Here is a 27,340-nt window from a genome sequence, read left to right on the forward strand (position 1 = left end):
TATTCAATATTACTTCAAAATTTGGGTATGTTAATGCATGAAATGCTCTAAAACTTTAGTATAAAATCAATTTAAGGCAATAATTTTTTCCTACCTCGTTAATAATTCATTTTATTTCAGGAGAGAGAGTCCACTAAAAACTTCGCAGGATTTAATTCATCAACCAGAGGTAGATTTTATTTCCATTTTATGCTAATACTGTAGCATAAAAGTTGGTAATAGCTAGTTTTCTAAATGATTTACTGTAATTGTGTGTTTACCTGTGCACACAACACATGTATACTATAGACAGTGGTAGAAAATTAGAGGACTTGCAGTAGCATTTTTTGGAGCTTTTTGATTATCTTATTGGAAAAACAAAAACCAAATATTATAGGGATAAAGTAGAACGGGCTTTGATAGTCACTAGATGCAATATTAAGTTTCAGGTTTTCCCAAGTAGGTGAAAATATCCTGTCAGCAAATGGATTTCTCTTATACTGTCCTGAATGCGAGGAAAGGTTTTTGGCTTCTTCATTATTGAATTGGATGAATGATATTGATTAAATGAGATAACACATAAGAAAGCATCTGTCATGGGGCTGAGACCATTATAGCTTCTCAGTACATGTTAGTTTCCTTTTCTTCCTCCATATTCCTGATGATTTAGGGCATTCAGGGAGAGACACATATACTGACACTCACCCTTCTGCCCTGTGTGTCTCATGAAACTCCACATAGGCCCAGCTCTAATTCTCCTCGCTTACCTGGAGGCTTAGATTGATAAGTGGATTACAAGAGTCCTTTCTTAATTCCCTGACGCACATGTTAGTCTGTTTGCCTCTCTAGAACCAAAGGCATTCTTGCATTTGAAATCTGAAATTTCTATCACTTTATCAACTTTACGTATTTTCCTTTGGCATTCCCATGTGCTTTCACCTGAGCCTCTTCAGGGAAGGGATTTCAGCTTGAGAGGATGATTGTCAACAGAGTCAGCAGAATTATAGAAACTATTTCATTTGGAATTTTCTATAAAGTTGACTATAAGTGAGTTTTTCCCTTTTTAAAAAGTTGGAATAGAGGCTTCCCTCGTGGCGCAGTGGTTAAGAATCCGCTTGCCAATGCAGGCGGGTTCTAGCCCTGGTCTGGGAGGATCCCACATGCTGCGGAGCAACTAAGCCCATGAGCCACAACTACTGAGCCTGTGCTCTAGAACCCGCGAGCCACAACTACTGACCCCGCGCGCCTAGAGCCTGAGCTCCGCAACAAGAGAAGCCACGGCAATGAGAAGCCCACATTGTTTTCCCTTTTAAAGGATAGGGAAGGATGTGAAGGACAATTTGACCTTGAGATCAGGTTATCCAATGATAGCAAGGCTGTTGGAAAGAGAATTAAAGTTAACCCTGAAATTATTGCCTCCTTCCTCTTCATATGCTTTATCTAATTTATTACCAAGATCTGTTATTTTTCTTCACAAATCACTCTCAAATTTGCCCTGTACTTTTCATTCTTCCTGCTGCCACCTGAAGTTCAGTCTTCACTTCCCTGGTGTCTCTCACTCTAAAAGACTCTGTGTACCACTTAAAAATAATCATCCCGAATATTCTAAAGTATTTTTCAGTATTCTTTCCCATCATCCTCTTCTCCTCACTAAATTGTACAATGTATGGTCAATAGGGAAAAAATAATCCCCTCAAATGGCTAGTTGAAGAATGTGTATAGGTGACAAATTCTATCTTGCTGAGCTGGAAGCAGGAATGTTCTAACACTTTTGACCTCATCTAACCCTTTTGACCCCATGTTCCAAGATTCAACACCCTCTTATAATTGGGGATATTATGAGATGAGCTTCAGATCCATCTAAAAGCCCAGGCATAATTTTTATGGCTAAGTATCAAATGTCTGTGTGATCCTGCACAATAATTGGAGGTGTCCCGGTGTAGGGGAGCCACAGCAGGGACTGATTCTGCATCAGGTCTGGGAAATCTGCTTCTGAATACTGTTAAACTCTTGTGTTTTCCTGGATACAACAAAAAACATAGAAGTTCCATGACAGACCTTTTATGTTTAGGTTTTATTTTTTAACTTCTGTATGAAAATTATCCATGAGTGTATTTCTTACCAACTGTCTAGATGACATACGCCTAACGTAGTGATGTTTTTCCTTCCTACCAGGTTTTTGCTGAAGAGGGTTTGAAGCTTGCTTCAAGTGTGCAAGCTTTCTCAAAACAGGTAATGCACGTATCCTTGCCTGGTGCTGGTGGTGATGTCATAAATACCCACTTTGAGGGTATATTATTAAGGTATAAAGGTATTTAAGGTTTAAAAGATGGAATTTCATTGGAGTTGTTATAACTTCCTTATTTACATTTCAGCTGAAAGATGATGATAAGCTTATGCTTCTCCTGGAAATAAACAAGCTTGTTCCTCTGTGCCACCAGCTCCAGGCAGTAACTAAGACACCTTTGCAGAATCAAGTGTTTCTAAAGGTAAAAGGGAGGGTGGGACATTCAGGAAAGCGCTTGAGAAACTTTGACACTTCTTTTTTTATTAGGTTAGCTTCCAGCCCCTTTTTCTTCAAATAAAGTGTTAATACCCACAGAAGAACCATGTATTTCCATTTTTCCTGCCTTGACTGCAAGAACCATTTATCATCTGCAGTTATAACTGACCCCAGGAAGTAGTAGGTTCACCAAGTAAATTAGCTTTTTGGACGTGATTAATTCCATAGCACGGAGCAGCTACCCTTAAATCCCAACATCATCACCTGACTAACTAGGGCACAGACACCTCAGAGTGAAGGGCTTCTGTTGTTTGTTTTAGGGAGTTTGAGTGCAAAAAAGTAGAGTGCAAAGAACTGCAAAGAAGGGGGTTCACTGCCACTATTTGGTGCACTTTGAGAAGCCCCTAAACCATCTGAAATAGAACAGGTTGATTTTCCATCCATTATTCCTGGGGTCCATGAAATTGGCATGAGACTTGGGCAACAATCCCTGCTTCTGTGTTCTGGGACCTCAGGTCATCAAGTCAGCTCAGATGCCTTAATCTGTATACCCTTTGAGATCCCTTAGATTTCTACAATGAAGAAATGGTTACCATTTTCAAACTAAATGCTAAAGTCTTTTGAAGGCCTCCTTATAAGAATTTGATTTTCTTGCTATCTGTCACTATAGGTTGATAAGAGTATTACAAAGACAAGATGCATAATGGCTACTTTGGTCCAACTTCTCTCGCTTTGCTATAAACTGCTTAAGAAGGTAAGATAATTTGTGTATCTTAAATTCACATTAAAAATATTAGTCTAAAGGAAAATGCAAAAGAAAATAGATACTACTTAATTTTGCAATTTTTATTTTAAAAGTAAAGCAGAAACTAATTGTCTTAATTGTTTCCAGCTTCAAATGGACAACAACAGATGAGTCTCAGTTACAAATAAAGATTCTGTGGATGGTAAAACTTGAGAAGCTTTTGAGGTCAGATCTCTGGAACACCATGTGGCAAAGCTGACATTTTTAGAAAGCAAACGATCCTTTATATTTCAGAAATACAACAATTTTGTAAAGAAAACAAACTGAAATCTTGCTTTATTTTCTGATCATGAAACCGATTGTGAAGCTTTCTGACAACTGTAAATGCCATGGTAGTTGCTATATTTCTAATTGCAGTGTGATTTTAAATGGAACATTGCCATGAATAATGTTCCTTAAAAGTCAAACCAAATATCCCTCTGTCTTAATGACAATTTAATCCAAAGAAGCTATTTTGAATATATGCTCACCTTTGGCACATTTTACCCTAACTTCCTATTTTTTTAAATTTAAGCTTATCATCTACTATACCAATTTGCAGCAGAAGAGACACAGTAGTCTGGGTGATGCAGGGTTTTCCTTAAACCTGTGAACTCTTCTTCAATCCCTCCGTCTACTGAGTATGACTGGACCTCCACTGTCCCCTGTCACAGATCATCCATGCCGGGAGCACTCGTTTGTTCTCTAGTAAGGGTTTCACGGAGCACAGGAAATCTGTTGTGATGCATGTCCCTCTCTCCACGGAATCCTGGAGGAACTCACTAGCAGATGGTTTTAGTTCTCGTTCTAGCATAGCTGGCCTGTCTGCCCTGAATATTAGCTGGAATCCTAAGCTTATTTTACTGGCTTAAAAAGCAGTTTTTGTACATCTCAGTAGTAACTGATGGAACAGAAGATAGAAGACAGAGAACAATTGAACTAAGCTGTTCAAAATAATTTGAGTAAGTATACATATGTGCCTTTGGAATATTCATTAAATTAATGACTTTAGTCTTTTTGATTTTAGGGTTTAAAGCTTTTGTTTTTGTGGGGTGGGTTTTGATAGAAGGATCTGGTTATAAGTTCTGTCCTTATGATGTAGTATAGTTAACTTTGTTTTTTTGTGCTTGTATCCCGATGCTTTGAAATTTATTTTGAAATCTAACGGGACATGTCAGTGGCCAAATGGCAGTAGTTCTGTAGGCTCGTCTGATGATCGGTATCTGGGTCAGCATCACAGTCAATGTTCACAAGATCCTGAAGAACCACCAGTTAGCTAGTCACTATTTTATTGAAGGAAACTTGAATTTACTGTAGGCCTTGGAGAGAAAATGGGATGCACTCAGCTTGGTTATGACCTTTATAAAATATTTCTTTATAAAAATCATCAAACATGATTTTTATGCCCTGAAACCAAAATACTCTTTTAAATTACAATGGAAATATAGGGAAAATGATGTGAGGTAATGTTATATGTAAAATAGATATATAATTCTTTTACTATCTTTAGTATCTTTGTTTTATGACACCTTTGGGAACCATTTGTGCTACCTGAAATGGGAGTTTGCTGGTTTGTGCTTACACTTCCAGCTCATAGCACTATCAAGGTAGATGTTTCTATAATTACTACCTGTATCATGTCCATTGGGTATACTTAGGGGAGAGTTAGGGTTAAAAGAAGTTTCCTTGTGAGTCAAAAATAATTTTAAAATTTTATTTACAAAATATTTTACATAACTCAAATGAGAATATTCTCTTATTTAAATGCAAGTAGGGGTAGGGAAGGGATAACATGACTTGAACAGCAAAAGATGATGGAGAACTAAAAGAATTTATACTCAAGGATAATTGTTTTATTTAAAACAGAAATGTTTATATGTATGTATATGTTGCAGCCCTTAAGGAAAAATACCAATGTGGAAAGTCCTTTTATTTGAAATTCAATGTAAACAAGTATATCATCTTAAACCATGAATTCATAGTTTTTTATTGTTTAAATGATGTGAAAGCTTTTGTTCTGTTCAAAAGCATGTGTGTCTTTGAATTCCAGGAACCTCTTGGGAACTTCTTTGCTGGTTACCCTGTAACTAGAGTGTGAGACTGAGTGACCACAAATGCACATGTTACTTCATACAGCATTATAATATTGATACTTCCATGTTAGCAAAGCCCCTTTCAAAGCCTCTTCATGTGTCCCTCATTAAGAAACCAGTGTTACAGTGCTACATTGTTCAGAGTTGAAGGCCAACCCATAGACATAGAGAAGGTACACTCTACACCCTGCCTCTTCCCAGCAACCTGAGCGGGGGAGTTGGGGCAGAAGGGGTGGGACCAGACGTTTTGGTCGTGTCACACTGAAGCAGATTGGGTAAGAAAGGCCAGTTGTTGTTTTTCAACTTCAAAGTGATGGAAAATTGAGGCAAAAACAATAACCATGACATAATACTCAACCAGAATCACATCAAAACCTAGTATTTACTAACGGGTTACAGGATGATGGGTAAATTATTTTTACTTTTCTGTCTTTTCAAATTTTCCTCGAAGTGCTTTGTTTGTTGGTTTTTAATCAGAAAAACATCTGTCGCTTGCCAGTTGTTAGAAAGAGAAAAGCAAAAGAACAGAGTGAGTCCATGGGCAGGCAGATCTGGGAGGTTGAAGACATAATGGAATCAAGGCTTGTTATGCAAGACAAAGAAGGAAACCTAGGTCAGGTTTTAAGATCAGGCCTCCCTGCGGATGGCCCGGAGTGAAGGGTGCTTCAGCATCTCTGGTTCTTCCTTAGTGCACTGACTGGTAGGCCAGGTAAGGATAAGAATGCCCTGTTGTTTTCACTCAATCTTAATCCTCATGAGGTCGCTGTTGTGGCACTGATGCGTTTCACCACGACTTCTTCATACTGTTTTTGTGTCAGTAACCCTTCTGTTATGCTTTTACTTTCTTCAAACTTGGGCAACACAACTGCAATGTATCCTTCGGTGGATGGCTAGAAGGGAAATAGAATATTTAATACTGTCAAATGGTAAAACATCAGGTAAAAAGTGTGTGGATGGGATCTTACTTCCCCAGACCCTTTTACCTTCTCTTGAAGAATAGATGGCTCATGGAGAATGTTTTCATTCACTTCCATCAACCGTCCTCTAACACAGCTATTTAAAGAAAATATTGCTTTGAAGAAAAATATTATCTTCTTTGTTTCTCCAAAATTGTGGTTAAAAAGTAACTCACCTAGATATGGTGTATTCTTCTCCATCAGAGCAGTAAATCTTACACAGAGGTGCAAGTTCTGTTAGAAACTGTGCCCCCTGATAATAAAAGGGAAGAAAAAATTAATTGATGTACATTTTCACTTTTCTTTGTGAGGCAGCCCTCAGAGTTACAATAGGATATATTCCTGGAATTAGTGTTTTAAATACAAATGACTTAAGTACAGAAAAACCATTCATTTATTCAAATATTTATATATTAAGTGCCTCTATAGGCTAGGCACCATCCTAGGCTCTAGGGGAAAAAGCAGACTAAGACAAATGTGATAATAGGTAGTTTAGTTACATATTAAGAATATATTTTATCTTAACTTATTATACTTTATATTTAACTGTACATGAGAAAGCTGTACATAGCCAAGTGTAAAGACTTCAAAAGGGTAGGAAAATCTCATCAATAAGCATAATATAAAATTCAACATTATAGAGAATGATCGCAATATTGGATAAAGTTAGTTTCATTAAGATTCCTACCTTATTTTTATATCAGAACTTAATAGAGAAAGGAACTTCTTTATTAGGTCAATCACTAAGACTTTCTGGAGAAGGGATATTTTTCTAATTTAAAAAAAAGCAATTTGAGGAAAATCTGGAAAACAGAAAAGTTTTAAGTAGCATATAGAGTAACTTACCCATTATCCTATAACCCGCTAGCAAATACTACATTTTGACATATGTCAGTTTGAATGTTGTGGCACGGTTATATTTTCATGTACTCCACTGTATGGATATATCTGGGGAGGTTCTGACAAATATCTATCGAGTTGGCCACCAAGATCATGCAGGTTTTTCCCTAACATGAAAAACCGGAGCGAACTTTTTGGCCAACCCAGTACAAGGAGGCTCATGGGAAATGGATGCAAGCATGTCTCATGTGTTGCTCTTTTTTCCCAGGAATTTTTACTGCAGCGAACATCTGAGGTCAAGATGCTGTTCTTTATGGCCTCTTTCCCACTCACAACTTTATTAGACAGCATTCAGGTGTTACTGCATGAGCTTCACTCCTCTGCCTGTGGGTACTTCGTTTCAAAAGACTAGTCAGTGTGACTCCCCACTTTTGGGAGGAGGGGCTGGGGATTTGTCCCAGATGGTTTGTCTATCACTGGCTCTGTGTCAGAAAGAAGTGTTTTAACCCCTCTTGGTCACCTCCCTTGGGAGAATAAATCATGGGCAGTGCTGAGATGCGATCAAAGCTTATCTACAGTGGGTTCCATGTGCAGGTCCCTCTCTGTTCCTCAGTAGTAACAACAGTGTTACTATTTTGGACAAAGATTGATCACAGGAACATCACAAGCACTAACTGTTTTACTTGTCATTTGTAGACTTTTAAGAATGGTCCATGCTTTTTAAAGTCCACTTGCTTCCTGAGTGAGGAAAAATCAATAATTATAAGGTAGGTTATTAGGGGCCTTCAAGCCTACAAAGGGGAGTGTAAACAAGGGTCTTCCAGAACAGTGAGGTAATTAGCAGGAACTCTTAGTATGAACTCCGTAAATGAAGGACCTAAATCATCCACTGAAACTTTCCTTTCCAAGGGGTTTGTCAGGATACTTTAGTATGGTTTTGAGTTGTCCTTGGTGTGATACCCTCCTTTAACAGTAAAATGTCCATTTGCCTAGAATTGTAGAGGGCACAGGTAACATTTTCTATAACTAAACACTATGTGGAGGTAGAGGGTGTAGCTAGATGTGTATTAAATTGGCAATGAGTTAGGAATGGCAACTGATACGAAGCAAATACTGTATATTTTCCCAGATTGATTTTTTTTCACTACCTCAGGACTTTATTTTACTTTTAAGTTCACATGTGAAAATATATGATAAAGAAGTATTGATCATCTGTATTTTATAGAATTCGAAATACTGGCTTAACAAAACAGGAAGGGACAAAATATCTTGTTATTTTGGTATTAGTGTTGTTCTTTCAAAGGCCCACCTTCTCCATCCTTCATCCTGGGGATGATAGGGATGCTGGTGGCCCAGAAGCTAATATGACAGATAATATACCTTCTGAAATACCTCATTTTTTTGGCCTGAGAATTTCTTTAGAGCTTAAGTATTCTTAAAATCATCTCTAACTGCCAGGGAAGTATGCTGAGCGTACATTACTGGGTTCTAAGACTGGCTGGCTTTACCATTATTATGACAATAGAGGATTTAAGTAGAGAAATACAGGAACATACCCGCTTAAATTTCCCAGAGACTTTGTTCTGAAGTCTGCTACAGTTGGTACTGATTTGATAGGAAATGCTTTTAATTACTTTTCCACTTTGAAGAACTGGATGGGATCCTGCCAGTGTGATGACACATATTCTACGAGGAGCAAAAATGGATCCTGTATTATTGCTTGGTATGATTCTTCCTCCTATAACACAGTATTCCTACTGGCACAAGAAGAGCTGAGCTGACATTTGTTTAGTCAGCCTATCATTTCCCCCCATTTTCCTCTGGCTACTATTGGAGCTTAACTGAAGAGAAGAATGCAGTAATAAAAATGGGGAAAATGGGACTGAATTTCCTTTCCCAAAAGGGAAGCGTACCACAGGTGTTTAGACAGCACGGAGGAGGAAGAGAGAAAAGTAAGGCATGCCGGTATGGACAGGATACCATCTGTGCTTCTACCCTAGCCCTCTCCACGGGCTTGGCCACTTCAGTGGTTAGGCACAGGCTGGTTTCTTGAGGTAGTAGCCGACTGAGGGTGTGGTCCTCCATTTGGATGTTTGGCTAAGCAAGTTTATTTGTTTAGCGTAGGCACTGAAAGACTCATTCTTGTCAACCAAACTCCTACTATAAATAATACCATCTCAATACAGTGGAAGATAATCATTTAATGAATATTTATTCAATACGAGACCATACCAGGCTACAATGACAGAAAAAAAATTTTTTTGATCATTTAAAATTCCCAATTTGCTTACCGGTTAGAGTGTTGGAGTATACAGTGGTCCTCACAGGGTTTTCCTTTGACATCTAGAAAAAATGAATGAGTCTGATGGTTGTTGAGTCAATATTTACTACCACTGTGTAGTACTTTCTTTGGTTCATAGACGTAGTTAATTATGAAGGCGGGACACATATATCACTGGTATCCCTTCATTACTCAAAAAGATATACCTAAAGGCTGACCATAAAGTATTTAAAGACATCTGGTCCAGATGGAATCATTCATTCAATGTTAAAATGATGGGTAACTCTTTGCTCCACCTTTTTTTATCCTCACTTTAAAATGAGTACAATCATTTCTATTAGAACAAAAGTCATTAGTAATGTATTCTTTATTTAATTTAGTAGCATGCTTTGTCGGTCAGTTTTAGAGAGACTTAACTCATTCTGGTTCGCTCAGGACTGTCCTGATGTTAGCGTTGAAAGTAATGGATTCCCGAAAACACCTCAGTCCAGGGTTAACCAAACAGTTGGTTACACTAAGTCTGGCTAATAAAACGTATGTTACTGTAAAATATTTCAGTGTTGTAAAAGATGAGTACACCTATTATCCCTAAATGAATGGGAGCAAGTTGGGTTAGAGGAGGGTCCCCGACGATGCTCTCATCACTGATATTTGCTGGGTACACAAAGCTGTACAACAGGATACCTACTTCTAAGTGGCAAATGTGTAATACCAGCGACTTCCTTTAAGTAAAACTGTAGATTCTGCTTTCTAAATGCCTCTATTCTAACCCACCCTCTCCTCTCCATCCCTATGCCTCTACCTTAGTTTAGACCGCTACCATTTAAATCATTTTATGTATCGCCTCTTCTTGGAGGGCTGAGCCCCTCAAATCCCTTTAGGCACTCAAGGAGATTGCAATCCAGCTCCTGCCTCCCTCGGGGATCTCACCTTAGTCTACCATCTTCCCGCAAGCGACCCCACCCTCGTGAACTCGCACTGCGCTCGCCCAACCCAGAATGCACCCTGCTGTTTTCCACGTCCTTGCAAATGCCATTCCCTTGGCCTACAGAGGAACAGAGAGATCCAGTTCCTTCTGACGTGGGGAGGAAGGGCTGGGGAAGGTGCGCGTGGCTTATGATCTCTCATCTTAGTCCCTATACTGTCAGACAAATTGGGCCCAGAAGAGACTGACATCGTTCTCCACTTACCCGCTTTGTACCAGCGAGTGAAGTAACGATCCACAAGCGACGGCACCGCGGGCTCCTTAGCTGAGGCGGCCACAGGGGTCTCGGACTCGGTAGCCATGGCGACCTCGGGTGCTGCAAACCCCGCCCTCTGGGGCCTGTACTCTTCCTCCCGCTTGCCGCGGAGTAAGACGTCTTTCCGGCGTGTAGCCGAGACACGCGGTGTGCGCACGCGCATTGCGCGCACGCGCTCTGCTCCCAAGGCTCCGCAGGCTCCACCCACCGGCCCCACTTAACTGAGCTTTGGCGTCTGACGTCAAGGCGGGGATCAAATACAATAGGCTGGGAAGGAGGATGTAGGGATAGGGGGCGGCGGCCAGCACAGCTCCACATATATCTTTGCGGGAAGACGGAGAAGGCAGGCCGCGCCCCCTTCGGCTCACGACGTCACTGCGCCGCCGCTGGGCGCGTGTGGGGCTCTCTTCGCTTGCGAGTACATGCTTCGCAGGTCGCCCCTCCGCCTGGCTTCGCCACTACCGGAGGGGCTCGAGCGGCCTGGCGACCCGGAGACCCAGTGCGCGTCGTGAGAGCACAGAAGCACGGTCAGGGAGAGGCCCGTGCGCAGCCCTGGGCGGACGCACCGCTGTTTGCGTTTCCTCAGAGCGCGGCGTAGGTGAGCGTTCGAGCGGCCTAGCTGGGGTGGGGGCATGGAAACGGGCCCTGTCCGCCAGAGGGTGCCCTGTTGAAGGGGACCCCCTAGCGCCCAACCGCTGCCTGCTGCTGGTCTGGGAGTGAAGTGCGGCTTGACCACCTCTGCGCTCCTTGAGTTCTCTTTCTGCAGACTTGCCGCCTGCTGCACCCGCGGCCATCAGAGGGCTCTGCGCGGCGCGGCAGGAGGGGGAATCATATGCTGCTCCCCCAGCTGCACACTTACCCAGTCTTCGGATTCCTTGCAGTTGCGGACTATACCGCCGAACCAAGTAATGCACCAATTAAAGCGCAACAATGCATGATAGAAGCTGACGGTAATAGAAGTTCAGGTGCTGTGCTGCGAGTCGCTTCTCGCATCTGCAACTTTTCTTTGGAGGTGTTGTCCCCGTGCATCTCCATGTGATGTGGTATCTTATGTGGCCCTCTCCCCCGTTAAGCTGTGACCTCTGAGGAGGCAGTAACTGTCAGTCATCTCTTCTCCAGAACTAGCACTTAGCAAGTGCTCAGTCGGTATATGATGTAGGCCACAAACCGGATCGTAGGATTACGGTACTGTGTAAAAGGATTCAAACCGAGCATTGACAGGCAGGGCAGTAACCAATGAATAGGTTACTGTGAAAGTGTGGCAAAAGGGAAGCAGACACAGCTTCAGCTTGGAGGACAGAGAAAGTAGGAATGCCATGTCCCCAGAGGGGAAACTAGTTTGGTGGAGAATAGCAGGTACTTCATTTAACAGGTTGCATTTGATGTGCTTTTTGAGAAATCCTTGTGGTAACAGCAGGAGGTTGAAAATGTGAGTTGAGTGTTCAGTTTAGGGAGGGTCAGGGCTGGACGTTTAGATCTACTAAGCATATTAGTGATCTCTTTGGTATTTGTGGTCATGGGCACGATAATTAGCCAAGAGGTGGATGGATGAAGGAGCAAGGGAAGAAAATAGAGGAGTTGTCAGAAATTTCAGAGAGGATCCAGAATTGATCTATGGTGTGGAGAGATCTTTAGCGCATTTAAGGGCTGAGAAAGGATGAGTCGTTTGAGGGCAGGGGAGTTGGAGATTGCAGATGTAAAAGAAAGGGTACCAATAAACCAAGGTCCTGGGGGAGTTTGGAGCGTTCTCCTTTGCTGGTCTTGAAAAAGAGTAGGACACTTCTGAGAAGGTAAGGGAATAAGGCTGATAGGTGTGAAATTTTAGAGAAGTTCACTTTGAGGCTGGAAGGGTTGGGGAGGAGGGAGATGAATGATGAGCTGCCCTTGTGTCACCAAGCCTAAGCTCGTACTGCTCACCACACTACAGGCCAATAATCGAGAGACGAGGTGTTGGGGCAAGGAATAACGACTTTATTCGGAAAGCCAGCAAACCAAGATGGTGGGCTCGTGCCCCCAAAGACCCATCTTGCCTGAGTTAGAATTAAGGCTTCTTTTATACTAAAAGGGGAGGGAGTAAAGTCAAACATTTCCTGGTTCCCATCAGCCTCCAGAGGGGATGTGTTAATTTCTTCCTCCCTGCAGGCATTCACAGGTGGGCCTGGTCAGGATGTTTCTTGTGAGCTAAATAAAAGTATTTTAGCTTAATGCACATTACCTGGGAGTCAGGGTTCTGAGAGTTGGGTCATTATGTGTAATTTTAGCTTATAGGCTGCATCCCTTTAGTGATTAACTTGTAATAGAATACAAAAGGTTCTTCCCTGTGACACTTGGCCGGTGATTTTGAAAGCTCAGTGATTTGAGAACTCAGGTTGTTTGATATGTTTGTCAGTTAGGGTCCAGTCAGGAAAGTAGAAACCACACAGTATTTCAACAGAATTTAATACGAAGAATTGGTTAAATACCTGCTGGAGGAACAAAAAGCAAAAGGGAGCAGTGAAGTAATTAAAAAAGTAAAATGCTGAAAGCAGTTACAACACTTAGCTAGGTCTGAGGATCAAAACAAGGGAAGCCATTGGGGTTATCATGACCTGGGAGGAGAGGCATTGGAAAGCTGGCGTTGATAGCTCTGGAATTCAGAGGAGGAGCTCCATGGTACTAGATTTCAGGCACCTGGAGGGAGTACTGGCCTGGTTAGTGCTGGTACCTCTGGGGTGGTTGTTATCATGCTAGTCATGGGAGTGCCAGAGGCTGGGACCAAGGGCCCCTGGAAGGATGAAGGCCCATTGCTGGGGTGACATTGACTGAAACAGCAAGGTAACAGGAAAAAGGGAGTCCTCCTCAGCTCCTTCTGCCTTTGCCTTCCAAATTCTTATGCTGGGGTTCACGGACCCCAGAGCTCCACGGATTGTTGGTGAATAGAATCCAAGTTCACAGGGAGACATTTTGATGCTCTGATCATGGCAACAATTACAACATAATTATTATCAGCTAAATCAGGTTGAAATACATCTGGTCCTCTGTTGTCTGTTTTCACCTCTTCCTGCTCTGTCCCGTGTTTACTCCCCTCTAGCCAGACATCCTCTCCTCTCAAATCCACCCATCCTTTCAGATCTATGTCAGTGGTCGTCTTAATGTTATTTAAAGATGAAAAGTAATGTAATTTTTATATGCTTTCAAAAACCCAAGCTTTCTATATAGAATTAGATCTAAATAAAAAGTGTGTATGGTATAATACAGGTTCGAATAATTTCTAGAAGTTCTTGAATACAACTCATGAAAGCGCACAAAACCATTGTTTGCCATGATTCTCTTCCTCACTTCCACCGTGTGGGCTTGCCTTCCTCTTAACCCACATTTTATGTTGTCTCACTCTACTACACTTAACATTTTATCTGCTATGTAGTATAAGGATTAATTCATGTTTATTCTTTCATTGTCATAAGTAGGAAATGCAAGATGAGAGAATTTACCTTGGATTAAGGTGACAAGAAGGCCAGTGTGGTCTGTGTAATTGTCACCCCTAATATAAGTTAGGGACTTCCAATTACAGTATAAACCTTAAAGAGGTCTGGATATAAATATACAGCACATTAACTTTTTTTTCCTCTTAGGTAATATTATACGTTAAAACAAGTCTGATTTTGTCAGACCAAGGTAGGTTTCCTATTGATCATTCTTTTCTCAGCTTTTCTACTGCCCTGGTGAAAATCAGGCCAGGAAAGTGGAGTAATGTGAAGTAGTTATATCAGGTTATGAAGCTCCTTGAATTGTTGGTCATCATTTTGAAGTAGTGTCTTCTTTTCTCCCTGAGAACAATAAATGCTTTTCTTTTTTTAAAAAATAATATTTACTTATTTATTTGGTTGTTCTGGGTCTTAGTTGTGGCACTTGGGCTCCTTAGTTGCAGCAGGAGGGCTCTTAGTTGCGGCACATGGGCTCCTTAGTTGTGGCATGCAAACTCTTAGTTGTGACATGCATTAGGGATCTAGTTCCCTGACCAGGGATCGAACCTGGGCTCCCTGCATTGGGAGCGCAGAGTCTTTTTTTTTTTTTTTTTAACATCTTTATTGGGGTATAATTGCTTTACAATGGTGTGTTAGTTTCTGCTTTATAACAAAGTGAATCAGTCATACATAAACATATGTTCCCATATGTCTTCCCTCTTGCGTCTCCCTCCCTCCCACCCTCCCTATCCCACCCCTCCAGGCTGTCACAAAGCACCGAGCCAATATCCCTGTGCCATGCGGCTGCTTCCCACTAGCTATCTACCTTACTACGTTTGTTAGTGTGTATATGCCCATGACTCTCTCTCGCCCTGTCACAGCTCACCCTTCCCCCTCCCCATAACCTCAAGTCCGTTCTCTAGGAGGTCTGCGTCTTTATTCCTGCTTTACCCCTAGGTTCTTCATGACATTTTTTTCCTTAAATTCCATATATATGTGTTAGCATATGGTATTTGTCTTTTTCTTTCTGACTTACTTCACTCTGTATGACAGACTCTAGGTCTATCCACCTCATTACAAATAGCTCAATTTCGTTTCTTTTTATGGCTGAGTAATATTCCATTGTATATATGTGCCACATCTTCTTTATCCATTCATCCGATGATGGGCACTTAGGTTGTTTCCATCTCTGGGCTATTGTAAATAGAGCTGCAATGAACATTTTGGTACATGACTGTTTTTGAATTATGGTTTTCTCAGGGTATATGCCCAGTAGTGGGATTGCTGGGTCGTATGGTAGTTCTATTTGTAGTTTTTTAAGGAGCCTCCATACTGTTCTCCATAGTGGGTGAACCAATTCACATTCCCACCAGCAGTGCAAGAGGGTTCCCTTTTCTCCACACCCTCTCCAGCATTTATTCTTTCTAGATTTTTTGATGATAGCCATTCTGACTGGTGTGAGATGATATCTCATTGTAGTTTTGATTTGCATTTCTCTAATGATTAATGATGTTGAGCATTCTTTCATGTGTTTGTTGGCAGTCTGTATATCTTCTTTGGAGAAATGTCTATTTAGGTCTTCTGCCCATTTTTGGATTGGGTTGTTTGTTTTCTTGTTATTGAGCTGCATGAGCTGCTTGTAAATTTTGGAGATTAATCCTTTGTCAGTTGCTTCATTTGCAAATATTTTCTCCCATTCGGGAGCGCAGAGTGTTAACCACTGTACCACCAGGGAAGTCCCATAACTGCTTTTCTTTATTTCTATGTTTGATTTCAATTTTAATTTTTTAAGGAAGATATAGAGCCAGTTTATAAATAAATGTAGTTGGTGATATTAAAGTAATTTTATTTTCTTCCACTGCCAGTATATATGTGGATTTTTATATTATTTTGTAAATCTGTCAAGTTATAAAATATCCTCATGTGCAAAATAAAATGTTTTCTCATTCATTGCATTCTCCTCAACTTTCCTTCAGAATAACTGATGTTAAATCTTTTTTGAAGAAAAAACTCTGAAGTTGAGAATCTTGCCTCTTTCAAAGAGTGAGAACGTAAAATAGATTTCACAGCCTCAATTTGTAGACCGTAGATTTACACAGTTGGTTAGGTTGCTACCACTCATCTCTGTGTGGGTTCAGATTAGATCTTTTTTTTCTCGGTTATTCTAACTTCTCTGCTCCCTGAATCATTTTGCTTATATTGGAGTGTGATTTATCGCTACTAAGCTGTTTCTATTTCTCAGAGAAATTAAAGTGTCATCAGGAGATATTTGTACTTTTCTTTCAGGAGTTGCTTCATCATGAGAAATCTAAAGTTATTTCGGAGCTTGGAGTTCAGGGATATTCAGGCTCCAGGGAAACCTCAGTGCTTCTCTCTCCGAACTGAACAGGACACAGTGCTCATTGGCTCAGAACATGGACTGATAGAAGTAGACCCTGTCGTAAGAGAGGTAAGTTATTGATGGAGGGTGCTAGCACTTGGCATGACTCTTGACTTGTCTTTTTCCAAACTTGCTTCCCCAAATAGTCTTTCCTTTAAATCTTTCTGAATTTACGTCCCCCGCAAATGAATGCTCCCTTCGCTTTATACTGATGTCATATTAGACATAACTTAACTAGTACCCTGTCTTTTAATCTGCTTCTGTTTTAATCTAAGCTGGCAGAGCTTTGACATTGTATTTTGTGGGGTGCCCGACTTTTTACCCTTTCTACCATGTAAATACTATCTATTAACAGTTCTCAAGTGGGAATGCAGGTGAAAATTTCCTGTAGGGCTTTTTAAATTTTTTCAGTCTCCGTCTCATACCAACTACATCAGAATCTTCACTTCTGGAGCTTGAGCGTATGTATATTGAAAAGCTCTTTAGGTTGATTCTGACACCTTCCCTTAATTATATTCTGCTACTAATGTATTTTAGGTGATTACATTCTTAGTCCCTTTTCCCCATCGTGTATACATTTTAGAAAATCATAGTTATTAGCTTCATGTTTTATTGGATATTTTCAAAGATACCAGGCTTTTATGTTTGCTTGGCACAAAGGTCACATGACCTGTGTTTTGTGTTAAAGATGGTAGTGCTGTGAAATTTCTCAAATGAAAGTTTGGGTTTTAATCTAGGAAAAAAACATTTTTGAAAGCTTTTATATTATAAAAGAAGCATTAAAAAGTATTTCTGGAAGTGTGATGAATTGTTCTTGAAAGTAGATTGACTTAATTTGCTTATTTGTTTTGGTGAAAGGTGAAAAATGAAATTCCTCTGGTGGCAGAAGGCTTTCTCCCAGAGGATGGAAGTGGCTGCATTGTTGGTATTCAGGAGTTGCTGGATCACGAGTCTGTGTGTGTGGCCACAGCTTCTGGAGATGTCCTACTTTGCAATCTCAACACACACCAGGTAAGTGGAAGAGATCAGTGAGGAGGAAATCTTAGACATCCTCAAACGCCTTTTTCTGTTTCATGTCACTAGTTTTTCGTAGAAGTTTAAAATGTCAGGAGCCATAATATTTAAGCATTTTGCAAATTAAAGTCTTTGCATTATATAATTCTTTACAGAAAATTGTTGGCATGGCTTTAGCTATATTTCAGGATTCTTCTAAAACTCAGTTTTGTCTACTGCATTTATTAATTAGAACAATCAGAACATTCCAAATAAGAACTGAACAAAAACCCAAATCTGGCCATTCTTGTATGGTATATCTGATCCTGAGTTGTAACTTTTATTTCTCAATTTATGAAGTCTTTGAAATGTTTATATGGCTTACGTTTTCTTTTATGAATGCTGAATAAGCCTCTCCTTGATGGCTAACTTTAAGAGTCCCTGAACTACAGGTACTAAGGTGATATGCTATCATTATGTGCACATCTTATGACTGCCAGAGAAGATAGATTTCAACCATTTGCCTCCTTCTCTACTTAGCATAAGGCTTAGTTTCTGGATTTCTATCCTCACCTTCCTGACAGCTTTTTAAACTTTGTTGATTACTCCCTTAGTTGTGATCTCTTTAACATGGATGTATCACAAGTCATATTACTAATCATAGGATAATAATAGCAGCTGACATTGATTAAATGTTTACAATGTGCCAGGCACTTTTTCAAGTGTTTTTCATGCAGAATTGTATTTAATCTTCACTACAGCCTTATGAGGTAGATTGTTGTTTTTCTGTTCTTCAAAAGAGGAAATTGAGGCACAGAGGGCTTAAATGACTAGGCTAAGGTCAAACAGTTATCGGGTGAGATTTAAATCCTGGCAGTCTAAATCTGGCACCTTTGCTTTTAACGGTCCCATTTAGTACAGCAGTAAATCTTATTCTCAGTTCATGGTGAGAAATATCAAAGCCATCAAGTATAACTTACTTAGTATTTCTCACATTTGAAAGGTATGCTTTTACTTTCAAAACGTTTTGTAGAACGTTTTCCTAATTACTGAGCTCCTCCAATCCATCGGTCTCCACCAGACGGTGCTGATCCTCCACATTTGTGGCATCACAGTGTCTGCAGGACACAATCCATATTCCTTATTGTGCCGTATAAGACCTCTCACTGTTCCCCAAATTCCTTTTTAGCCTCACCTCCCACCCCCACCATTCCTGTGTATATGTATACCTTAGGCTCTATAGTTGCAGCTGATTTTTAAGTGCTCTTTTAGCTGCACATTTCCCCCCCAGTCTCTTCCTCCTGGCCCTATTCCTACCCTTCAAAGCACCTCCTCCGAGAAGCTTTCCTTGACTGTCCTGGGCCACTTGTCAGTCTCTGTCCTGAGCCCCCACTTAATTCCCAGAGACCTCGGTTACATCCCTAACCCTGCTGTAGAGGCATCTTTTATCTCCTTAACGGGAGGAATGGAGTGGCCGTAGTCACTTCCAGTCCCTATGGTCTGTATCATGCCTGGTCTTTTAATACCTGTTACTGAATAAATGTTCCCTGAATAATTTCACCTTTGTGTGTTTTGTTAATTGTTTTGATTAAGGTCATAGTAAATATTTACGGAGATGCTTATATTTTCATATCTCCCTTAACATTTTAAAATGTCTCTCTCAGCTGGAATGTGTCGGGAGTGTAGCCAGTGGTATCTCTGTCATGAGTTGGAGTCCTGACCAAGAGCTGGTGCTTCTTGCCACAGGTAAGCCTGTCACTACTGGTCCCTAATTCTTGACTTTTATAAAACATGACTCCTGATATCTCACAGGCTTAAGTTTTAGGGTGCTTAAGTTTCAAAAAAAAACCATTTCTTGGAACAAGGATACAAACATGATAATCTATAGGGAATGTGGTGTTTTTGAGTTAAGTTTTACTTCTTAATATATTGTTTTAAAAAGTTGCTGCTAAGGTCCATAGCTATGGTTTAAAATGTCAACAATATTTAACCTCCTCTAAGAGGAAGAGTTGCTACATAAAATAAACTGATTCTAAGAACTGCTCTCCCAGTCCTATTTTTTTTCCCTTAAGTCTTTTCATTCCAGATGAGTTTCTGCAAACTAGCACCCTGATGAGGTATACATTCGAAGAGATATCTTGCTGACTAAATCGTTGAAGTTAGTGGAAGAGGGCTATGTGGACTTTAATGTTAGCTTGACATACATAAATAGCTGAGAATAAGTACTAGGTGACTTACCCAGTCGAAACTTTTCTTAAAAAATGAGAGTCAGAACATTTTGAATAAATTCTGTCTTCTCTGTTTTGACTATAAACTCCTCCACTCCAGCTCAGTAGCTTCCAATGCTGTAGATACTTACAGAATGGCAGATATGCTAAATGAGAACAAAATATTCTTCTTTGTGCTCCTCCAAGGTCAACAGACCCTAATTATGATGACAAAAGAGTTTGAACCAATCATGGAACAGCAAATCCACCAGGATGATTTTGGTGAAAGTAAGTATAGCTTTGTTTGAACCATTTTGTGACTTGTCTTGCACACTGATAGCCACATCATAATAAGCCCAAAGAACTATGAAGCTTAAACCCCAACTTAATTCACTGACAGATAGACCAATTCCTTTAGTTCATTCCAGATTTTAAAAGGCATACCTCTGGTGCCTCTCCAAGTCTGAGAGCTGGCTTTGTCAATAATTTGGGGAATAGGAATCTGTGCTTAGAATCACCAGGGTAGTTGTTGCCCAAACCCCAGGGCAGGCTTAGTCAGGGGGTTTAATGAAAAGGACTGTACTAGGTAGAATAAGGAGAGCATTTCTGAGGTACAATTTTGGGGAGAAGACAAGAGAGGCAGGATAGAGAGCTGATTTTTGTTCCTACTTATTAGACCTGAATTTTCATGGGACCCATCATATTGTTTTCTTACTAAGATCTGGCTGAGGTGATATGGGCATTAGGCTGTGGAAGTATTGAAGAGGAGAAGAGTGGAGATGCTTATTGAGTGTAAGAAGCTCTGGCCAACTTCAGGGTACCAGGTAGCTGGCCTGATTGAGGAGAAGGATGGGGGAGATGGTATTTTAAGTTTCGCTGAGGTCTAACTTCATGACTTCTCATTCTACTAAGAAATCATTTAGAAAAATGCTACTCATTTATTCATTCAAAAATAATTTGTTCAGAAACAATGTTTGAGTAGGTAATGTGAACCCAGCAGTGTGTTTGGTGCTGTGGCTAATTCATCTTTTCCCTTAAGGAGTCAGTAATAACAGGATGTGCAGGTATTAGGGTAGCATAAGGAGAGAAAGGGAGTAATGGGGACGGAAGGCTTCCCAGAGGAGGCCGACTTGAGCTGAGTTTTGGCTGACTTGGTGTTGGGTAGAAGAGGGTTGAGGGTGGGGGAGTGGTCCAAGCAAGTGAATTAGTTCATTCCAAGGCAGGGATGTTTCATGGAGGCCTTTGACACAGCATGGCTTATTCAGACAACTGTGAGTACTTCAGCATTGCCTAGTGACAGGACCTGGATGTGGAATGAAATAAAGGGGAGGGATTTTGATTAAGTTTGATAGGGAGTTTGGACATGAAGTTACAGGAGATCAGTCATTAAAGGTTCTGATGATGCAAGATTGATTGGTGGAGAGGGAAGAGACGAGACAGGGTGATCTGGTAGGAGGTTGCTACAGGAATCCACATGAGAGATAAAGAAGGTGGGTGTGGGACTAGAAAAGGGAAAAATGCAGGAAAAGTTTGATTCTCAATAAAGATAGTACATTTTTTGGAATCATGAGAAACTTTTTTGGAATATGTGTGCATGATGGTTCCCCTCCTGCCCTAGCTAGTTTGAGAAATACCAGTTTAGAAAGTGAAATAAATAGGCTTTGGGTATGTAAGGTGAAGAAGAAAGTTTAGTAGGACTCTAGCCAGAAGCTCAGGTGGTGGAAATAAAGATGTCAGTATCTGAGAGGGAAGGTGGGGAAGTGCTGGTCTATAAGGGGTGGGTGATGAGTTCCTTCTTGGATTTGTTTAAGGGCCATATGGGATCACCAAGTAAAGCAGGTAAGTAGAAGGGGCTGAAGCTCAGGAGAGGCCAGAGCCGTGGACTGGGCGTCATTGGCATGTGGGGACTCTTTACAATCTTGGGATTAGATGTGCTTGCTCAGGGAGCGGGTATGGTGCTGGATCTAGGGCCCGGGGTGGGACTCTGGGGCATCCAGCTTTGAGGATAGTCATAGAGGTAGTAACCAACACATCTCTGCATGGGAAAGTGCTCTGGGCCTGGCTTATCCCACCGACTTTTTCATAAGAAATCTAATAGAGTAAAGCAAAGGAGAGGGAGTCCAAGTCAGGGTCTTAGGTCTTAGAAATGTATTTGTCAGTACAAAAAGTCACTCTGTGGAGCGGTGAATAGATATTTTTCTTCTAACCCAGGTGTCGACAAACTTGTTCTGTAAAGAACTGGATAGTAATTGTTTTCCGCTTTCAGGCCATATGGTCTGTGTTGCAGCTACTCAACTCTGCTGATGTAGTGTGAAAGCACTTAAGATAGTACATAAAGAAATGGGTATGGCTGTGTTCCAATACAAGTTTATTTGTAAAAGCAAATGCAGGCTGTAGTTTGCTGATTCCTGCTGTAACTCCACCACTTATCATCTGATCCCACTGGAAAAGTTGTCTTGCTTCACTCCTTGACCCTTTATCTCTCTGTGGAAACTTTCGGATAGAAGCGCAGGGGTGTGCACCAGGATAGGTACTACTATTTGTATACAGCAGCAAGGTATGCTTTGGGATACTGCAGTACTTGGGTGTGCCCAAGCAGAGCAGACAGGAAACGGTCATGCTGACCCATAATTTATAGAAATTATAAACAGCTCTGCTTCGTCAGAATCAGCATCAGTTGTAGGAGGGAGATATTGGGTCCTGGAGCTGGCCGATGCTTTCAGGGGCATCTCTGTAAGTACCTCTTATAGGTGGATGCCAGGTCCTACCTTCAGGAACAGAAGGCTGCATTATTTCAGCAACTGACTCTATATTTTATGTAAGATCAGCATTATAATTTAGAAAGAAGCCCAGCCTGGAAGGCAGAAGCCCTGTGTTCTAATTTTGGCCTCTGTCACTAGGGTGTGTCAGTCTCTGTGAGGGCTTGAATTCCACAATCATGGTCTCCAACACTAGCAGGGAGGTTGGATACATTTAGTGGATTGAACTTACGATTGGAATTTTATTTCCAGCTCTTGTCTTCTTGAGTTTTATGTTTTGTTATCTGTGGACATATTGCATAGATTCTTCATGTTTCATTCTCCTTGTAAAGTGGGGATGGATTGCTGACTGTCATCAAGGGAATTTATATACAATGGCAGTAAAGCTCTTTCCAAAATAAGGGCATTTCAAAGTCTTCAGAATCACTTCAGTATATAATATGGAACGTAGGTTTTTAAAATATTGACTGCTGGTCAATCTATTGAGAGGTCTCAGAGGACCCAACTTCATGAAGAATAGCCATGAAACTGCTTTTATTTTATTTAGCTTATTGGTTGTCTTGCATATTCTCACTCGTTCTCTAGGCAAGTTCATCACTGTTGGCTGGGGCAGGAAGGAGACGCAGTTCCATGGATCAGAAGGCAGGCAAGCCGCCTTTCAGATGCAAATGGTAAGGTTGGTCTGATGGATAAAGAACCTTCTTTCGAACAAATAGAAGTTCTGCTACCCACCAGGAGCTCTTAGGTGTCCAGGTGTTACCAAAAGTGGGGTCCGGCTGCTCGCCGCTCTAAAGCCAATAAAGAGGCAAAGTTGGTGGAAAGAAAAGTTTGCTTTATTCCGCTGGGTGCCAGCAACTGGGGGGTGATTTTTGTCCAAAAGCCGACTCCCCTCCCTGACAACCAGTGGGCAAGAGCTTTAAAGGCCGAGGGGGCGCTACATGCAGAAACAGTACAGGCAGCTCTGACAGTCATCTTGAAATTGGTCATGCGGTGGTCTGACCAGCGTCATCTTGATTATTAAGTACGGTTAGTCTTTACTTCCAGGGTCGGTTTGTTCCCATTTCTTGGAGGCCAGTTCTCGGATTTGTGGCAGCTTATGTCATGGCCACAGTCTGGTCATCATGTAGTTAATTTCTTCCACCTGGTGGCGGTTTCAGTATCTATAAGACAGCTCACAGGATATGGCTCAGAATATTATCTGTAGCCCTTGAGGAGGAACTAAAAAGGTCCTTGACTGTGCTTAATGCCTAAACTATTATTATTTAGTCATGTTGGACTGTTTTCCTTTGTTTCTGCATTTTCTCACTTCTCTGATTAAACTTACTGTTTGGCTAAAGTTTTTCTGCAGACAAAAGGCAGGCTGAGGACATGGGGTTGGGGGGACCATCGGGTCCTGCTCTGTTTCACAGGTAGAGGGCGGTAATGGACAGATCTCTTCTGCTCTAGTAAAACAAGCTGTTTGGAGACCTTAGGGAATAAGTCATCCTAGAAAGATCCTTTTTTCTTTTTTATTGCCAAGTTGTTTTGTTATTTTTTTTTCACATAGAGAATAAGTATCAGCAATATTCATTTAAAAAAATAACTCACCACAGACAGAAATGAAGCACTCTGTATCCCTTCCTGATACCCTCCCCCTTCCTCCCCAGAAGGAGCTGCTGCCCTGCGTTCACTGTTGATAATTCACGTGCATGTTTTTATACTTTTCCTATATATGTATATATTAGTCTTTTTTTTCCTGATTTCTCTTCCTGGATGAAACTCTATGTTTTCCTTCTTTCTGGATACATTTTGAAGGATAGAGCTACAGGATTTATTGATAATAGATCAGATGTAGGGTAAGAGAGAGAGCGAGGAATTGAGGATAATCCCCAGATGTGGGCCTGAGCAAATGGAAGCACTTTGTCTATATTACATGTGGAGATTTCCCTGTGCTGACCTTCTAGGATAGATGAAATCATACACTGCCTGCCGTTACATTTTCCATCCTTAATTTATTTCTGGCTACATTCCGTGTAACTCATATTGTCTCCTAACCCTTCACTAGAGGAAGTCTGTGTATACCGCAGGGCAGTTTCATTGAGAATAAATCTTGTTAGGCTGCTGTGTATTCCCTACTGTGCAGTTTCTGGCACTAGCACCATTCTGACTTAGCCTGTCACTGGAATGTGATGATGGATGCTCAGGTGGTCATTCGTCCCCAACCCCACAGAATTGGCTTCTGTCTTCAAGGCATTCGGGACTGAGATGCAAGTGGCACTGGAAACCTTTCTTTCAGTGCTACAGAATGCGGAGCTTGTCCATGTTTTCATCACTGCTGCTGGCTTTATCTCCTCTGGCTCTTCCCTGCCCACATTCCTCTCATCTTCTTAACTCTTCTGTGCAGCATTGTGAAGTTTACTCAGTGAATAAAACTCTACCCCCTTAAATTTAGACAAACATTAATTTTCTTATATAGTTGCCTGATAGATTCCTCAGCTCGTTATTTTTAGTATCTAGATCTGTAGCTCTTTTTCCCTGTTGCTCTGCTTGGAGGCCACTTTTTAATGTCCAGGGAAAGATTTTGTTTTGTTTGGTTTTAAGTTCTTTTCTCTTGATTTTTGGGTCTAAGGGCCCTTCTGGAAGGGTTCCTGAGGATTCTGTGAAACTCGATTTCTAGATAGCTTAAACCTTATATAAAAGATTTAACTTTAATAGCCTGAGGCTTATTTGATTCTGGGCCATTTAAGGCCACCAGTAACATTTGTGTTTTTTTCTCTCTTTAGCACGAGTCTGCTTTGCCCTGGGATGACCATAGACCACAAGTTACCTGGCGTGGTGATGGACAGTTTTTTGCTGTGAGTGTTGTTTGCCCAGAGACAGGTATGGAAATAAATTTTTCTTACTTTTGCTTTGAGGGTTTTCTTTCATTACACCCATGAGGTAACAATGTGCTGCTTCAGGTGTTAAATGAATATAGAGCTAAGAATCAGAAGAGTTCTTTGAGGCTATTTGGCCCAGCCTCCTACCAGTTTGATATGAATTTTTTTTAAAGCATTTAAAAAATTTTTTAAATTTATTATTTATAAATTTATTTTATTTATTTATTTTTGGCTGTGTTTGGTCTTTTGTTGCTGCGCGCGGGCTTTCTCTAGTTGCAGCGACCGGGGGCTACTCTTCATTGCAGTGCACATGCTTCTCATTGCAGTGGCTTCTCTTGTTGTGGAGCACGGGCTCTAGGTGCGCGGGCTTCAGTAGTTGTGGCGCATGGGCTCAGTAGTTGTGGCTCGCGGGCTCTAGAGCGCAGGCTCAGTAGTTGTGGCTCATGGGCTTAGTTGCTCCGCAGCATGTGGGATCTTCCCGGACCAGGGCTCGAACCCTGCATTGGCAGACGGATTCTTTTTTTTTTCTTTTTGTGGTACATGGGCCTCTCACTGTTGTGGCCTGTCCCGTTGCGGAGCACAGGCTCTGGATGTGCAGGCTCAGCAGCCATGGCTCACGGGCCCAGCCGCTCCGTGGCATGTGGGATCCTCCGGACCGGGGCACGAACCCGTGTCCCCTGCATCGGCAGGCGGACTCTCAACCACTGCGCCACCAGGGAAGCCCCGCAGACGGATTCTTAACTACTATGCTACCAGGGAAGCCCTGGATATGAATTTTTAACAAGATTCATCTAATTGGCTTTGTGAAACCATGACAGTTTTTATTAATAAGGAAGGTGTTTGGAAGTTCAGACTTGACAACATTTATCACAATGCTTTAAATTTTGCCATTGTTGTTTTTCTCCCTCTCTCTACTACACAGGGGCTCGAAAGGTCAGAGTGTGGAGCCGGGAGTTTGCTTTACAGTCAACCAGTGAGCCTGTGGCAGGACTGGGACCTGCTCTGGCTTGGAAGTGAGTGGGAGAAGAAACCTTGTAACTTCTTGCCAGAGATTTCTTGGTACTAGGGTGGGAGTGGTGGTACCTACTGAATGTAGGTGTTTATAAAACACAAAGAGATAATTACTTTTTCTCATTTGACTGTAAGCCTGTATCTTTCTTTTTTAGTTCCCTGAAGTCTGAATGTGGTTTGAATAGTAGATTCTGAGCTTCGCAGACCTCATCATTCCAAGGCCCACACATTTTGTAGGTTATAGGCGGGGCCTACATGAAGCCACTGTGTAAAACAGAAAGTGGTGCTTCGAAGGGAAGTTGCAGTCTGTGAATTTCTGTGGGGCAGCAGAGCTTTGGTGAAAACTAGGAAAAGGGCTTCCTTTCTCTGCACAAACTCCCACACTAAGGGGACCTGTTTGCTGGGGAACACGCGGGCTGGATTTGCGCCCAATTCACCTGTTGGCCTAGTACCCTTGTGCAGGTCACAACCTGCTTATGATATATGGCTGTCCTGATTATAGATAGAAGAAATATTTTCTGCCTCAGCAGCATCTGTTATAGGCAAAACCTAGGTCTCTAGGTTTTAGACATGTTTCCCACCAGTATTTGAGTGACAGTTGGATGACAGAGAAAAGAGAGAAATGTATTTGAATTAAAACTCTAGAGACAAATACAAACAAGGTGGGGTGATCAAGGTGTTTTCAGTAGATTTAGAAGTCTTTAAAAATACCTACCTGAGCATGTAATATTGCTGAAGTCATATAATTGAAAGAGAAATAGTTTATGGTTTTATAGGACATTATACTGGGAATGGTTTAAATAATTTATTGGTTCTTTTAAAGTCACCCAAGTGCAGTCTCAATCTGTGAGTCTTTGTGGGCAAATAGAGCCCTTGTGCAAATCAGGAAAAGGCACTCTGTCCTCTGGGCAGATACAGTCCCACACTAGGGTGACTGCTTGCCAGGAAACATGGGATTTAAAACTTCCTTGGATGGAGGCTTTTTGTTTTTGCTGAAAAAAGTGTTTCTCTG

General features: G+C 41.3%; 2 protein-coding genes and 1 long non-coding RNA gene across 5 annotated transcripts in view; 2 read left to right on the forward strand and 1 right to left on the reverse strand.

Moving 5' to 3' along the window:
* The first annotated feature begins 2,152 nt into the window (after nucleotides 1–2,152).
* On the forward strand, nucleotides 2,153–3,478 carry LOC307188845. Its single transcript, XR_013829074.1, has 4 exons — nucleotides 2,153–2,211; nucleotides 2,355–2,468; nucleotides 3,153–3,236; nucleotides 3,375–3,478. It is a non-coding gene; the product is annotated as an uncharacterized lncRNA (long non-coding RNA).
* Nucleotides 3,479–5,032: 1,554 nt separating this feature from the next.
* ABITRAM (actin binding transcription modulator) lies at nucleotides 5,033–10,810 on the reverse strand. The gene is made up of 6 exons (XM_079926775.1): nucleotides 10,627–10,810; nucleotides 9,447–9,498; nucleotides 8,712–8,841; nucleotides 6,492–6,568; nucleotides 6,343–6,412; nucleotides 5,033–6,249 (listed from the first exon to the last, which is right to left on the reverse strand). Exons 1-6 carry the CDS (start codon nucleotides 10,721–10,723, stop codon nucleotides 6,112–6,114), a joined length of 564 nt encoding a protein of 187 aa, XP_079782901.1. The 5' UTR covers nucleotides 10,724–10,810; the 3' UTR covers nucleotides 5,033–6,111.
* A 165-nt stretch (nucleotides 10,811–10,975) lies between these two features.
* ELP1 (elongator acetyltransferase complex subunit 1) overlaps nucleotides 10,976–27,340 on the forward strand; it is a 69,134-nt gene continuing 52,769 nt past the window's right edge. For 2 of the 3 annotated variants that reach the window (XM_079926288.1, XM_079926290.1), the window contains exons 1-8: nucleotides 10,976–11,275; nucleotides 16,407–16,569; nucleotides 17,359–17,511; nucleotides 19,158–19,239; nucleotides 19,908–19,988; nucleotides 23,045–23,130; nucleotides 25,222–25,318; nucleotides 26,240–26,330. In XM_079926288.1, the coding sequence (XP_079782414.1) occupies nucleotides 16,420–16,569; nucleotides 17,359–17,511; nucleotides 19,158–19,239; nucleotides 19,908–19,988; nucleotides 23,045–23,130; nucleotides 25,222–25,318; nucleotides 26,240–26,330 (740 nt within the window). In that variant the 5' untranslated portion in view covers nucleotides 10,976–11,275; nucleotides 16,407–16,419. Of the gene's footprint in view, nucleotides 11,276–11,443; nucleotides 11,583–16,406; nucleotides 16,570–17,358; nucleotides 17,512–19,157; nucleotides 19,240–19,907; nucleotides 19,989–23,044; nucleotides 23,131–25,221; nucleotides 25,319–26,239; nucleotides 26,331–27,340 lie in introns of all 3 variants that reach the window. The other variant, XM_079926289.1, reaches the window with a different exon arrangement.

The sequence above is a fragment of the Stenella coeruleoalba genome, assembly GCF_951394435.1.
Source record: "Stenella coeruleoalba genome assembly, chromosome: 7".
NCBI lineage: Eukaryota > Metazoa > Chordata > Mammalia > Artiodactyla > Delphinidae > Stenella > Stenella coeruleoalba.

What these genes read in the sequence shown, in the direction of transcription:
- ABITRAM (XM_079926775.1), bottom strand. Translation starts at nt 10,723, where the DNA reads ATGGCTACCGAGTCCGAGACCCCTGTGGCCGCCTCAGCTAAGGAGCCC. An exon ending in TCTCTGGGAAATTTAAGCGG is followed by an intron (nt 6,569 to 8,711) that starts GTATGTTCCTGT and finishes TTTTATTATCAG; the next exon opens with GGGGCACAGTTTCTAACAGA. An exon ending in CATCTATTCTTCAAGAGAAG is followed by an intron (nt 6,250 to 6,342) that starts GTAAAAGGGTCT and finishes TTTCCCTTCTAG; the next exon opens with CCATCCACCGAAGGATACAT.